This window comes from Melitaea cinxia, chromosome 26, assembly GCF_905220565.1.
Source record: "Melitaea cinxia chromosome 26, ilMelCinx1.1, whole genome shotgun sequence".
NCBI lineage: Eukaryota > Metazoa > Arthropoda > Insecta > Lepidoptera > Nymphalidae > Melitaea > Melitaea cinxia.
Window position 1 is genome coordinate 2,619,974 of NC_059419.1, and position 16,145 is coordinate 2,636,118.

A 16,145-nucleotide genomic window follows, 5' to 3' on the forward strand; every position below is an offset into this window, starting at 1 on the left:
TATGCCTTATGTATATTTTATTTGTATGTAAAATGTATATTGGTTGGTTTAAAAAGAAAGCATTATTGTCAGTCTTACATGAAGTCGGTAACTCGGTTCGTTGTAATACAGTTGTGATACATTGTGGAGTGCTTGTAGTTATTTTTGGAAATAAAAGGTAAAAAATATATATTCTTATTAACCGACTTCAAAAAAAAAATATGAGGTGCTCAATTCGGCTGTTTTTTGTGCTTTTTTATTTTACCTCGGAACTTTTGACTTTTGATTTCGATGATTTTTTTTTTATCGAAAGGTGGTGCTTGTCAGGTACCATACAAATTTTATTGAGATCTGACAAGTAATTTTTGAGCTATCGTTAATAATGTGTATTCACTTGACTACCTCATAACTATTTACTGCGTGGACCTATTTCGATCATTCTTATTTTTTTACGAAAGGTAGTGATTGTCTTGTGATTCCATTTGAATTTGATCGAGATCTGATAAGGACTTTTTGATTAATCTGTGATAGCGCGTATTTACTTGACGAATTTTTCGTCCAGCTACGTTGTATTACTTGTCGATGTAATTGAAGTCGTTTTTTTTTTCGTTTGCGAGCAAAAACAATTATTTTTTATTTATTATATATTTTTAAGTATTATTATCATCTAAAACTTTTACCAATTCCTGGTAAATTTATATTATTTAGAAATTATATTATTATACTACTCGGCAAACGTTGTCTTGCCGCTGACCGCTATTTAAACATAGGGGTTGATCGTAGAGAGTTGAAAATTTAGGGTTGTATATATTTTTAAGTTGTATCATAAAAAAAAAACAAAAAAGAATTATTTATCTAAAAATTAAAAAGAAAATTAGGGGTGTACTACCCTTAACAGTTAGGGGGGTGAAAAATAGATGTTGTTCGATTCTCAGACCTACCCACTATGCACACAAAATTTCATGCGAATCGGTCAAGCCGTTTCGGAGGAGTTTAACCCATATGTGCTCACCGCCCCATTTTTAAAACGGCAGGTTATTTATTTTCTGTGTCGAACTAAAACTGTGGTTTGATTATTGAATGGTACTGTTCGCTTTGTTTACATTTTGACATTATAAAAAAAAAAAAAACGAAAAGTTGCTGGCGCCATTTTTTCTGTTTTTTGGAAGAATAGAAAGTGCAAGTGTGGTGTTCACGATGGCGGGAATAAAAAGTAAGTTTATATTTTATTTATTTATAAGTAAAACCGTGTAAAGCAATTTTTTTATATGTATTATTTTATATTTGATTAGTTTTGTGATAAAAATCAATTCTTTCGGTTGAGATTTAGTTTTTTAGAGGCATTATTTATAGCGCCCCATTATGGGGGCGCTGGGCACGTACTTGCATGTTGATTTCAAACTTCATAGTATATGTGTTATATTTTATTTACTTTGTTTATAGCAACTTCCAGTTATATTGGTACTTTATATGTTATACTTTTAAATTTATTATGTTGTTTTAGGTTGAGTTTGGCAGAAATTATCGACTTATTGGAGACGGAAGATGAGGACACTATCTACACATAGCCCAGCAACCAAATGTTGACGAGAGCCTGCGATAGTGACGAAGTAAATGCGCTTGTAGGTAATATCAATCACCTGACAGGCAATCAACTACGAGCCGAGGCGCTGCTTGTATCGAGCCGAGGCGCTGCTTGTATGTGTGCGCAAATTGGGTTCACTTTTACAAAGATAAGTTATAGAAGTGGACTCGATTGATGACGACAAGATATCCCTATCGGGAGATACATCCACTTCTGCGCCAAAAAGAGGTAGCACAGGTAACACTAATCCTGATCTAGGTGTTGGAGGATCTGTCATTACGAACTTGGCGGCCAAATTGCCTACAGATTTTCGAGTTCATGTTTACATAGACAATTTCTTTACATCGTTTAGATTGCTTATCGCTTTGAAGGATTTTGGTCACCAGGGGACATGAACAATACGGGCCAAAGGGTCGAAAATGCGCTGCTGGATTCAATCAACGACATAAAGAAAAAACAGCGAGGGAGCTATGATCAACACGCCTGATGTTTCATCAAATCATTGATGAAACATCAGGCGTGTCCCTAGTGCGATACAACGTCAGTAACGTCGTTACCGTAGCTTCGAGCTGTGAAGGTGTTCCTCCAGTTGGATCCGCAAGCAATGGTCAAGTGCTGTAAAAGAACCCTCGATTCAACAGCCCTTTTGTGTTCAAATGTATAATCAATATATGGGCGGAGTAGATCGTCTAGATCAAAATATAGGCTGCTACCGCAATAGCATAAATAAAAAAAGTGGTATTATTCTGATGTGTGGATGTGTATAGATGTTCTTAGATGTAATAAAAATTTCTTCACAACCTCTATAACAGTTATTTTATTAATATTACTCTTTAAAATAAAAGCAAATGAAAAAATTAAGGAGTGGTTATAGACGTGATCTGCCGTGCTCAGCGCCCCAAAATTGGGGCGGTGAAAATGTCCAAAACGGCATATTTTTTTTATTTAATTTTCAGAATACCTTTATTTTTATGCTTATTGGACTTAGAATATAACAAACAAAATATCAGTTTTTACGAAAAAAAAAGTTGAGCACATATGGGTTAACTACAAAGACCGCGACTCGAGAATTTTATATATTAGATTATGTAAAAATAAAGAAATAAACATTTTGTTCGAGTATATGAGAATTTTAAGGATGATCATTTATATAAAAGTGTCTGTCTGTGTTCGAAACCACTATGCTGAGCTGATTGTATTGAAATATATTATTTTATATGGTAGTTAATGTGATTCCAACATGAGAAACTAAATTTAGTTAGCCATTTTGTTAATATAATAAAAAAGTAAAAAAAAAACCTTGTACTGCATTTTTTACTCTCATAATAAAATTGTAAAACAATATGTTATTTCTAAATGACTGACAACACTATTTGAAAAGTATAGGGCCATATGTGAAGGATCTTTTTTTTAAAAGTTAAGTTCATTAGTTCCAGCGATGAATGTGAGGGAATGACCCTTGTTCTGTATTCTAAAACAATTTTAAAATATAACAAAAGTTCCAACTTTGGGAGGCCTTTCAGGTGATGTGGGTTAAAAATAGGTGAAAACTGTTTTGACTTATTTAATATGTTAACTAGTCTATATTAATATTATAAATATTTTTTTCTTGTAATGGATTATACTCAACACTTATCACTTAACGTTAACGTTATCACTGAGAGAATATATTTCAACGGGAAATAATTTTGTTTATTCTTCAATATTATTATTGTTAATATGTACGATTTTTATTTTTGTGTTACCCACAATTAGGAATTCTAAACATTTTTGAATATCATATCAAAAATTGACCGCTCCAGCGGGATTCGAACCCGCGTCTTCGACATACCGTGTCGACGCTCTAGCCAATTAAGCTATGGAACGATATACTCGCTAGAGCGAAACTTTTGATATGATGATTTTTACTTTCGGTTTAAGCGAGCTCTAGCGAGTATATCGTTCCATAGCTTAATTGGCTAGAGCGTCGACACGGTATGTCGAAGACGCGGGTTCGAATCCCGCTGGAGCGGTCAATTTTTGATATGATATTCAAAAATGTTTAGAATTCCTAATTGTGGGTAACACAAAAATAAAAATCGTACATATTAAAAATAGCATGGTGTCGTCTCCTGTCAAAGATTTTCATTGTAATATGAAACTTTGAATAGTTACGAGTCTCTGTAAAGAACTCACTATAGACGGCGCCACGGTTCGCTTAAACCGAAAGTAAAAATCATCATATCAAAAGTTTCGCTCTAGCGAGTATATCGTTCCATAGCTTAATTGGCTAGAGCGTCGACACGGTATGTCGAAGACGCGGGTTCGAATCCCGCTGGAGCGGTCAATTTTTGATATGATATTCAAAAATGTTTAGAATTATTATTGTTGTTTGTTGAAGAAGTAATTTATTAACCACGCTTTGTTAAGAATTAGTCAAAAACTACCCGTCAGATCACAACTTCAAATCTGACAACACTAGCTTTCGAATAAAAACAATCACCTAAATCAGTATATCCAGTAAAAGTTACGAAGCAACCACACATAAAGAATACAGTCGAATTAAGAACTTCCTACTTTTATGACATCTGTAAAAAATTGAACAGCCAAAAAAAATATATTCTACGCGGATGAAGCCGCGGGCGGAAAGCTAGTTATATACACTAACAATATCAGACTAAGTTCTAACCGTCTTCCTTATATATAAAAGGCCAATTTCCAGTAATGGGAGGGTAAAAGACATTGCATTAATAAGTTCCAAGGTGGTAGCGGAACTGTGTTATCCCTCAGTCGCCTCTTACGACACCCACGGGAAGAGAGGCGGTAGCCATATTCTTTAGTACCGTAGCCACACAGTACACCGTAGCCACATAGTACAGTTATAAGAGCTAAGAACGAATTTAAAATTTATTTAAAAAGTAGTTGAGTCGGTGAGCTTTGTACCGCCGAACTGTTTTTTTTTTTTTTTTGAGGTTGCGATTAAAATCATATTTTCTTTTATACCACAGACCTTAGGGTGATTTTCTTTAAACCATCTCTATGTATGATTACACCTTTTACAATATAACAATTTTAAAGGCTGATTTGAAATACATATATTCAGTAGATTTCCCCGATATACATATTTACAAATATTTACTTGTTTAATTTTTTTAACAGCTACCTGCAACTCTGTGTTGTCTTTAGATGTAGATGTTAATTAAATGATTGTTTCATTAGCAATGGTACGCTGGGCGTTACGGTCCAAACACTTACTAAATAGTTAAGATGAATGAAAGCAGCGTTGAATGTACTAAACAGTGTTTGTATCTATTCTTCAGGTTAATTATGACCGGTTGTTTGATTTAATAGTGTAGTCCTATCGAAGAAGCTACTAGATCTTCTTGCAGTATTATAGTGTGACCTGGACACCATATTAACTGCTTTACGTTTTCTAGTTTCAATAATCAGTGCATAATCCATTTCTTATGTAAAGAATGCGTTTGAAGGATAAATCAGGTGTTCCGTATTCTCGATATTCGTGTTTTGATAGCAAAAATTGTTTATAAGTAGCAATAACGGCCAATCTGGTTTTGTAACTTTCAATAGCTTAGCGGTAGCAATAATTATGCAATTGTTGCTGTCGAATTGCAATTCTCTTAAATTATACCACTACCGAAAGTTCCAGATAGATCCAAATAAAAAACGACGATTGATGGGAAGTTATTGTAAACTATCGTGAGTTTGAAACAGGAATTCCAAATACTTTATTCAAATTTGATACGTTAAAATGCAATTTTTATCTGGGCATTTTTCGATCCAGATAAATCTATCAGGATCCCCAATGGAACTTAACAATTTATATCGTAGTTTTTCCACGGAGACTGCTCTGGTGACCTATTAGTGAACTACTGGTATCAATTACAAAAGTATGCGATCAGTAAATAAGCTATTAACTTACAAAATGCATTATTATTCTTACGATATACTATGTGAGTTTATATAGTTTTAGGTTAACAGTTCTGAAAGTTTACTTAGGATACATAAAATAAACTTTATTTTTAAGGTTCAAAGCAAAGGGTATGGATATCGGTGTATCAGACGAGTATCTCAACGGGGTTCAAGTGGAACGTAGCTCGAGTGAAGCTGAAGATGAGGGTGAGCATATTATAAAAAAATGTCTTGATTTTCTGTGATAAATTACTAGCATTTTCTCTATGAATATATATAAATTTATAGTTAAAAACGAAACTTCTTAGACGTAATATGATGCGTATATTTAAAATGTTAATGGCCATGAACAAGAAACAAATCTGGGATAGGCTTAGCTTGTCATCCTACGAATTTGCGAGGCAATAGAGGAATTAACTTATTTTTGGAATAATTTAGTGCCATTTGAGAATCTGAAATAAGTTGAGCTCCAAGTCAAATTTCACGTCGTTATTAGCTTCGAATAAGAGGTACTAAGAGTTTCAAATTTGTGATGGTATTAGTCAACCTACCTTAGCAAATCGCAATGTGATGAGAATACTATGATATAGCTGCCGATAATATAAAGAAAGATAGCCATGCTGCTGCCACATAACGCCCTAGATTTCTGGCATTTAAGTGCCGTATTCGTTTATCACAAGTAACTAAAATATGTTGTATAATGATGTGACCCTAAAACTAGTTATTTTTGGCTTAGACGAGGATTCCGTGCTGAAGAAGTCATACGCCCATAATTCAAACCGGGAGCAGTCGTCTCTTTGTGATATGAGTGAGCTGGTGGGTCGCTTCGAGCGAGGTCCTCCCAGCGCTGAGAGACACCACCAACGAAAGCAAGAAATACAAAACATACGTAGTAGATTGTTCCTGGTAAGTATTGAGGTAGGGTTGGGCAGGATATATCCTGCTTAAAATCTGGAGCAGCCCGACAGAGGAAGTAACTCAACCTTACAAGAGATCACAGCTCAATAACACTGCTCTCAAATAGTGTACTGTTCCTGTGGTGGGTAAAGTGGCCAGAGTTAGTGGGAAGGGTCAAAGGTTGCAGGCGTCTATAAGCTACGGTAACCGCTTATCATCAAGAGCGCTTTCTTTGCCCACCTCGTTGTATAAAAAAAGATTCCACTCACTTTTAAGGTTTCTGTAAGAAACTTAAACATTCGTCTCTATCTTACAATCTTTAATGTTCAGGTGATAGAAATATTAACAACCAAAATTTTAATTAGCACATTTTTAAATTTTTAAAATACATTAGTTTCATTATTTTTATACAAAAATCAGAATTTTCCCCAGCATTTCGAGATAGTTCACTTAATCTAATAATTTTTTTTATTTCAGGGTAAACAAGCTAAAATTAAAGAAATGTACGAACAGTCCGTCATGCAATGTGAACAGAGTGAGTAACTTTGAAAAATAAATTAATTTGCTTTTCTATAAAATTTTAAGAACAAATCACTTTAAGTACTGTACATTATACTATAATACATTCATGATATTACACAATAAATTGCCAAATAATGAAATAATTAGCGTTTGGTGACAAGTCTCGGATAGATATCATATGTATAACCGTATCAGATTTTTTTTTTTGGATTCTTTTGTTTTCTTTTTGACTTTGATACTAAAATCAACTTTGAGTGATGCTTATTTCTATACGCTACGTGTTAAATCAAATGTTGTCATTCGGTACTTGAAGTGATAAAGGACTTAAGAACCTAAAATATCTTCAGCTTATAGGTCTTAGCCTATCAGCAATATATTTGTAAGATAAACTATTAGTACCTGTGAAACAGGCACTAAGATCACTCACAGTAGCCTATCGAAGTACTCAAAAAGATCTGCAAAGTGACCTTCCAAAAACCGACAAAAAAGGATAATTATTCTTCAATATTATATTCAATTATTTGCATTCTTTCATCTTTTTAGGTGTGACATCATCAGACAAGATAGCTCGAGAATTAGAATTAGATGCTGAAAAAGCGAAGGCTATCAAACAACGTTTTGAAAACGGGGAGATATTTAATGATGAGAATCAACCTCCGAAAAACAGGGAACTTGATGATCCAACACTGTTTAATGAAGGTGAGACCAATTAATGTATAATTATATAATTAATAATTCGATCCAAAATTTCAAAAAACTTTTTATTTGTAAATGTCCATTAGAAAGTCTGTTTAGTAAAGAATATGAATTGGCTGTAAAATATGCAAATTACAATAGAAGTGGAAAATTTTAGTATAATAAAATTGATTACATCATGCCGTTTCCCATCAATATTACATTATCCTATACTTCCTTCATTTAAGCTTAAACTTAGATGTTTTTTTACTAAGGTTCGAAACAAGCGTATAGCTCACCTGATGGTAAGCAATTACCGTAGCTTGTAGAGAAGTTTTCGCTAACAAGGACTAATATTTTTTATGATAATTTTTTATTCCAGTCTGGATTCAGTAAATAATTTGCCCAAGTAATAGTGGAGGGAGCATATTTCGCTCGTGTGTCGTGATATTTCTTAACTATCTCATAATTGTTTTAGGTATTGCCAAAAAATCTAGATCAATTTTTTTGGAATTAGACGCTAATGCAAAACACATGGCACCGTTGTCGCCCCCCGCGCAAGAACCACCTAAGAGAAAGGAAATAGTAAGTATTTTGATATTTAACAACAACACTATGTTTACTAATAATCTACTTAAGATTAGAAATCTCATTTTAGATTTTTTTAACCGACTTCAAAAAAGGAGGAAGTTACTCGACCGTATTATATATATATATTTATATATGTGTTCGGGGATAACTTCGTCGTTTATAAACGGATTTTGATAATTCTTTTTTGTTGGAAAGGAGATATCCTAAGTGTGGTCCATGATAAGGAAACCAGGATCTGATGATAGGATCCCAGAGAAATCGAGGGAAACCCTCGAAAATCCGCATAACTTTTTACTGGGTGTACCGATTTTGATGATTTTTAATTTAATCGAAAGCCGATGTTTATCATGTGGTCACATTTAAATTTCATCGAGATCTGATTACAACTTTTGGAGTAATCTTTGATAATGCGTATTTACTTGACTATTTTTTCGTCTACTTACGTTGTATTACTGGTCTGGTTTTTTGTCATTTGCCAGCAAACACAATTATTGTAAATTGTACAGTCTTACATTTTTTTAATTACCTTTTTCGACAGATAGAAGAACAGACTATAAATAAATAATTGAAAAAAAGATAACCTAATTTTAACTACTTATCATAAATACCTTGTCTAATAATCTCAATAAAAACTTATTTGTAAGATAATATTTTGTTGGAGTTTTTGACTCGTGGCGCCATCTGTTGCCACTAGAAAATGTACTAAAAATAATTATATACTTGTTTTCAGCCATTCGTCCCGAAAGACGTAGTTCGCGCGGCTGACAAACTGGAAGACGTAAAGATTGAAACTGCGGATATCTCTGATCGCTTCAAGTTCTTCGAAACTTACAAACCCGAGACCAAACGCAAAGAATTCCGCATGACTCCACCGAGACAGCCACTGGTAATTTTGCGGTTTAAACATTATTTTTCATACTATTTTTTTAATAATCTAAATAATCAATAAGTTTTTGAATATATTAAATTGAGGTGAGACAAATGTAGTATTTTTATAATATCCATATCGAGTAGCTAGTATTTTGTTACGGTATGTAATTATATAATTACAACATACCTAGTACACTATAACTCCAGTTGCGGTACAGTTTCACAAGTAACACCAGAAGCATTGGAAACGCTTTGTCAATCCTATCGCTGACTCCCCCCTAATAGCTCCAACTACCTCACTCACCTCAGGAACATAATACTATTTGAGATCAGTATATAGTTTGGCTGGGACCGTTTTGTCTTCGGTAAGGTCGAGGTACTTACCCAGACGGTCTGCTCCAGATTTAGAGTAGGGTATTCCTGCTGTGCCCTGCCTCGGTGACCATATAATGACCCGTGTGTGTGGGCAGCGGCGCTCGCCGTCCCCCGAGCCGCACCGCGAGGCGGGCGCGGCGCGCGGCGAGCCCGCGGACGCCGCGCTGGCCGCCGGCCGCCGCACCGCCGCGCGCATGATCTCCGTGTTCCGGCAGCTGGAGGAGCAGCGCGAGCGGCCCGACCTCCAGGGTGAGGGCGCGCACGCACACGCACGTACGCTCACTCACGCACGCACATGCACGCACGCACATGCACGCACACGTACGCTCACTCACGCACGCACATGCACGCACGCACATGCACGCACACGTACGCTCACTCACGATGGCACACGTACGCTCACTCACGCACGCACATGCATGCACACGTACGCTCACTCACGCACGCACACGCACGCACACGTACGCTCACACACGCAAGCACACGTACGCTCACACACGTGCGCACATGTACGATCACACACGTACGCATGCACATACACGCACACGTACGCTCACACACGCACGCACACGTACGCTTTCTCACGCAAACGCACGCACACGTACGCTTTCTCACGCACACGCACGCACACGTACGCTTTCTCACGCACACTCATGCACGGATACATACGCTCACACACGCACGTATGCACGATTTCTCACGCACGCACAGGCACGCACATATACGCTCACACACGCACGCACACGTACGTACACACACGCACGCACACGTACGCTCACACACGCAAGCACACGTACGCTCACACACGTGCGCACATGTACGATCACACACGTACGCTCACACACACACACACACACACACACACGTACGCTCTCACGCAATTTTTTACTCATAATATGTACCATACACACAGTACTGTAACATTAATGTACTTTAAACAATGTTATCACTTACTCAAAACCCTACTTCTATACAGGGCCTAAACCACTTAAACGCTTCACACCGCCCCCTGACGGCGAGGGTCGTCGGTTCGAGTACTCGTCATCTTGTGATGAAGACGAGGACGAAAGTGATGAAGAGCGCTACGAACGCGCTTGTGAGCATGACGAGGCACTGCAACAGGTTTGACAATTACCTTATTTTATTGTATTTCTTTTCGTAAAACTTTTATTTTGGACCTAAAGTTCATAAAATTAAACCCTATTTTACAGTCAGCATTAGAACATAGTCCAGGATCCATGGTCCATTTTTGCACTAGATTACTATCAAGCTAATTTCCCGTGAGTAGTTTCATTTTGATGAATGATGAAACACCCAACAATTTCATGTACGGAAACTCTCGATTGTGGTAGGTAATAGGGGTAGCAGGGATGAAATATGTTGATTTGATGATTCTCAAAAATTTATTACTTACTGGGTTTTGTTTTATTAAATCTGATGATAATTATCTAAATTATTCGAATAATATTTGTCCTACAAAATGTATGGTTTAATCAAAGAGTCCCCTCTAGCTGACTTTTTTTTCCTTAATTAATATTTATATAATTTAACAGTCATATTGTCTTACAAATTGCGTAATACGTTATCCCTATTATCAGAAATGACACAAAACTTCTTGATAAATTTTCATATATACTAATTTTTTTTTCATTCAGTATGGGTACACCTTTATTTTTTTTAATTATTTCGGTCGGCAACAGTATTGGGTCACCAATATATCGCAGATATCCGGACATAAAACACAGAATGTGTTTTATTAGGCGTTTCTAGTCAAAATTTTGCCAATTGTAAACAAATTTACAGGTTAAAGTAGTAACCCATATATTAACAGATATATGTACGGTCGGCCAAGAAAGTGGTGTACCAGTTTTGATTTAGTTTCTTGGTCATAGAAAATGACAACAAGGTTCGTTATTAAAAGATACTAGCTGACCCGGCGAACTTCGTATCGCCTAACAGTGACTTTTAAGTATTATCACAAATCTTTTGTATGGGAGTATAGAAAAGTGTTGTTTTTAGACTTTTTCAGAAAATTTTAATTTTTTTTTTTTTTTTAGAATTTTTCTCTCCGTAAGAACCATCCTCGTACTTCAAGGAATATTTAAAAAAAGAATTAGCGAAATCGGTCCAACCGTTCTCGAGTTTTGCGCTTAGCTTACATTGCGCTTAGCTTACATTGCTTGCTTTACATTCAGCGACTCATTTTTATATTATAGATTACTGAAAGAGACATATAATAACGTAAACCTAATTGATAAATATTCATACGTCATTATTATACATGACATCTTAAACCCTATTGGGTATAAAAAATATCGTTATTAATAATCGGATAAAGACGGCAATAGAAATTGTCAGATCGATATGCAAGCGAAACTAATCTTTATCATCTGAATCTGCTAGCGGCATTCAACCTTAAGGTGGTACACCACTTTCTTGGCCGACGGTACTAATAAAGAGAGGCTGCTAACTCGTCAGTACCGATTTCGCTAAAGATATAGTCACTACCCTATAATAAAATGCATCTTTTAATTTACAAAAACCTTAATTTACAACATTCTGAAAACAAAAATTTAAGCCAAAATTTAATTAACACGTTTACATTCGCAGGCCCAACAGCTGGCCAGGACCAAGAGCTTCCGCGATCGCTTCGAGAACTGGTCGGAGAGCGAGAGAGACGTGGAGCCACGACCGCCCTCCGACCTGATACCGAGGGGGGATGACGAAGGAGAGTCACAGCTCGAGACCGCTAAGAGGTATTAATAACCATGTTTTTACTTACCTGACGGTAAGCGATTAGCGTACCTTATAGACATCTACAACACCAGAAGCATCGCAAGCGCGTCGAACCTCAATAGTTGGTGATGGTAGTATGTGGTTAAAGCTTCATTGAGGTAGGGCACAGCAATAAATATCCGCTCAAAATCTGGAGCAGACCGACTGGGGAAGAACCCCAACCTTACAGAAGATCACAGCTCAATAACACTGCTTTTTTTTATGTCACTAGGTCGGCAAACAAGCGTACGGCTCACCTGATGGTAAGCGATTACCGTAGCTTATAGACACCTGCAACACCAGAAGCATCGCAAGCGCTTTACAAACCCAATCCCCAATCCCCCCAGGAGCTCTGGTCACCTTACTCACCAACAGGAACACAATACTGCTTGAAAACAGTATTATTTTGCTGATCTTCTGTAAGGTCGAGGTACTACCCCAGTCGGGCTGCTCCATATTTTGAGCAGGAAATTCTGTGCCCTACCTCAGTTAGGGCACAGCAGGAATCAGCTCCCAAGTATTGTTGTGTTCCTGTGGTCAGGTGGAATTAACGCTTGTTTGTCACGTTTATGGTATAAAAAACAGTGGTGGAGTATCGTGGCAGATTAAACTTTTACTCTTGTAAATATAAGAGGCTCCAACAGTGAGTTGCTTCCAACGCCTATTTAGCTAGCAACAATTTTCCGTACTATAATTTTTCTTTATTCCAGTTTACGTGAAAAGTTCGAAAACATGAAGGTGCAAACCACGACTATTACAAAAACATTTGCGCCCAAAGTTAATAGATTCGTGGTGAGTATTCTATAGTCAAGAATAACTAGATTTAAAAATATATATCTTTAAAAGACAACAAAAAAAGTCACAAATATGTTATACAGACAAACTAGTATACAACAATTCTATCAACTTCTTAATAACACAGCACACATAAGAAGATATAATTATAAAGATATAATTATATTTTATTATATAATTTGGTCCAGAGTTTTACAATTTTCAAAACATATTTTTCAATTTTTGGTTAATGAGTTTTATTTTGTAGTTCAGGCACAAATAAGGTATACATATGAATTTAAAGTAATTCCTACATGACGGATTTTTATTTTTGTGTGCAGCCTACAAGGGTTATGTAGTTAGACATATAATCTGTATAAAAAGTTATTCTTTGTGGCGTAAAAGAAAAATCTTTGTAACTAATTTTTCTATTCTTTTTGCAGTGACCATCGAGTGAAAACCAACCGCCTCAAAATTACCAAAGCATTACATTAACACCATAAAAGATTTAAGGGTCTTGCCACTAATATAAGAATCTCAACAAGAGATCTGATTTTTTTTACTTTTGACTATATTTACAAAAATATACTCATTTACGTGTCTTCTCTATATCATTTTTGAAAATACTAATTTTATTAGAAGTAGTCGTTTTTCGTTGATTCATTTGATTATATGAATCAAAGTAACGATTTGATTCATAGATACTTTTCTTTCCTTTTTTTTTAATTCAAATTATCTATAGTTAAGGATGTCTAGTCTAAAATAATGTTGATAAAACGTTTAAGTATTAAATTCACATTTTAGATATTACAAAACACATTTATATATTAAAAAAAATGATAAAAATAAAATATTTATATTCGATGTAGGACTGATAGTTATTGCATTTCGAATCTGGTGCCTTAAATGTGCAATTAATTTTATATTATAAACATCTGTGTACTTTTTCGATATATTTATCATAAATATATATAAGTTACATAGTTTTCAAGATTCTTACTGTTATATAAATAGATTTATGAGGCATTGTAAGTACATAAGTAAAATTGAAATTCTTAACATTTATAATAATTATATCTGTGGCTTCCATATGCTCAATATTTCGTAAAAGTTATATAAATTATAGTAGAGATTAGGATCAATATTTATATCATAATTTTGCTTTCTTGCCTGTCTTAATTTTCCTAATTTATGCAAATTCTTGCCAATATTGTATAAAAAAAATAACTTAAAATATATTTCTATCTTTGTATCTTGATTTTTGCGCATTAAAATCTATCTTCAAAAATGTGCGTAATATTTCGAATCAGAACGTTGTTGTAAGGAAAATGAGATTTTTTTAAATTGAATAATTTTTTAACAAATGCTCGTTACGTTTTTTTATATATTTTTTCTATCTTATGTGCCATTGCCGAAGTCAAAAATCGCATAAGAATTGAAAATTTTGTTTCATTGAAAGCAGAAGAAGAAATTTTTACTCTATGACAATAGCAACTATACGTATGACATAATAATCTAGAATTTTATTTATTTGAAAATATTTTTAATAAAATAATGCATGTTCATTCATTGTAATCGAAATCATTTTATATTCCTATTAAGTTATCTGACTGACTTTTTATTGTTTGTACTTAAATACTGTTTTGTCGGTGTTTTGTTTTAATATATTTCAAAACTGCGATATTTATAAGAAATAATAAAGAAAATTATTTAAAATCTCTTCTCTTTTTTATTTTAAGCTAAGATTTTACTCATAAATATAAATACCTAGATAGGTGATAAAGATGAGAAACTTAAAACCTTAACATTATATTTCTAAATTATTTTTACTCTTGTTAACTTGTCATAAAGAGAAAATTAGAAAGCTATAATATTTAGTAGCGACATAGGCTATATATCATCATCATATTATGGTTGAGTTGGAGAGTTGAGTGTTTGTCGTCGACGTAAATCAATTTTTAAGGGAAAATACGCATTATGATAATATAAACTTATAATCATAAAAAATGATACCTCTCGTCTTTCGGACAAAAAATTGGCGAATCTGTTAGTCACGGCCGCCGGCTGCGCTGCTAACACTACAGACTGTCAAACCTCTCATGTTTAAGAAATGTATGTTTATCGGCTTTTATATAATGAATTGAGCTAAAACTTAATTACAATTAAAACTTAAAAGGGTATTTTACTTATATTTTTAATTCAGTTACCTTGAAGACCTTTTAATCTAAGAGAGTAGCTTCTGTAAATTAGGTATTAGGTAAAGGTAGTTTAGCTTATAAATAATAAAAATTATTTTTACAATAAGAGATCTGTATATATGTTATAAAATTCCTGCCCCTAAGGCAATTCCAAAACCACAAAAACATGAGTTCACTCTTATAAAAAAAATATTTTGTAAACAATGATGATACAAGACATAGTGTGGAATCCCTTCAATGAGGCCTACTGACTACAAGGCCAAGTGGCGTAAAAGCTGTATGTATTTCTCGGTAGTCAAAACAACTAACTTTGAATTCTTGTTTAAAGTTAGTAGACTATCAAACACTCATCATCACTTCAGCCTATCGCAGTCCACTGCTGGTCGTAAGCCTCTCAAAGTTCGCTTCAAAAATGGCGCAGACTCATGTTTTGCCCATAGACACCATGCTGGGCAGGCGGGTTGGTGACATGAGCAGCTTCCGGTCGAAGTATCACTCTTCTACTTGTCTTCCACACTGTTCTGACTTCGGAGGTTGAGCTGGCTAAACAATGAAGCTGCCGGTCAGTAGAGCGGCTTCAGGTTTCATAATATTATGTTAAAGCATATAGATAAAAATAGATGGCGTTATTTTCCATCGTCCATTTTGTCGCTTATGTTTTTTCTGCGAGATTGATGGTTCGCAGTGCTAAAGCAGTTTGTAACACCTCTTTAACAGTCAACCCTACTGTTTTAACAGTAGATCTGCTGTTTTTACTTTGATTGATTTGATTCAACATCGACCGTAAGTAAGGTCATACAAATTAAATCTTCAAATGAGTAGCAAACGGTTAAATCAGAAATAACTGATTGCTACTCATTTGAAGGCACAAAAAGGCCATAAAGAAATTTAACAACAATATGTATGATTTTAAGAAAGAAAGTAAGTCTGAAAACACTAAAGATGAGGCAATTGATGATGAAAGTAGAAAATAATGTTACTTTAACAATGTATGT

General features: G+C 34.9%; 1 protein-coding gene across 1 annotated transcript in view; it reads left to right on the forward strand.

Moving 5' to 3' along the window:
- The window catches only part of LOC123666370 (LIM and SH3 domain protein Lasp), a 54,371-nt gene extending 39,699 nt beyond the window's left edge, over nucleotides 1-14,672 (forward strand). Inside the window, exons 7-17 of the mRNA XM_045600464.1 lie at nucleotides 5,589-5,680; nucleotides 6,210-6,379; nucleotides 6,848-6,905; nucleotides 7,436-7,591; nucleotides 8,046-8,152; nucleotides 8,889-9,044; nucleotides 9,499-9,652; nucleotides 10,380-10,525; nucleotides 12,014-12,159; nucleotides 12,889-12,970; nucleotides 13,396-14,672. Of these exons, the coding sequence (XP_045456420.1) occupies nucleotides 5,589-5,680; nucleotides 6,210-6,379; nucleotides 6,848-6,905; nucleotides 7,436-7,591; nucleotides 8,046-8,152; nucleotides 8,889-9,044; nucleotides 9,499-9,652; nucleotides 10,380-10,525; nucleotides 12,014-12,159; nucleotides 12,889-12,970; nucleotides 13,396-13,398 (1,270 nt within the window). The 3' untranslated portion in view covers nucleotides 13,399-14,672. The remainder of the gene's footprint in view (nucleotides 1-5,588; nucleotides 5,681-6,209; nucleotides 6,380-6,847; nucleotides 6,906-7,435; nucleotides 7,592-8,045; nucleotides 8,153-8,888; nucleotides 9,045-9,498; nucleotides 9,653-10,379; nucleotides 10,526-12,013; nucleotides 12,160-12,888; nucleotides 12,971-13,395) is intronic.
- The last annotated feature ends 1,473 nt before the right edge of the window (nucleotides 14,673-16,145 follow it).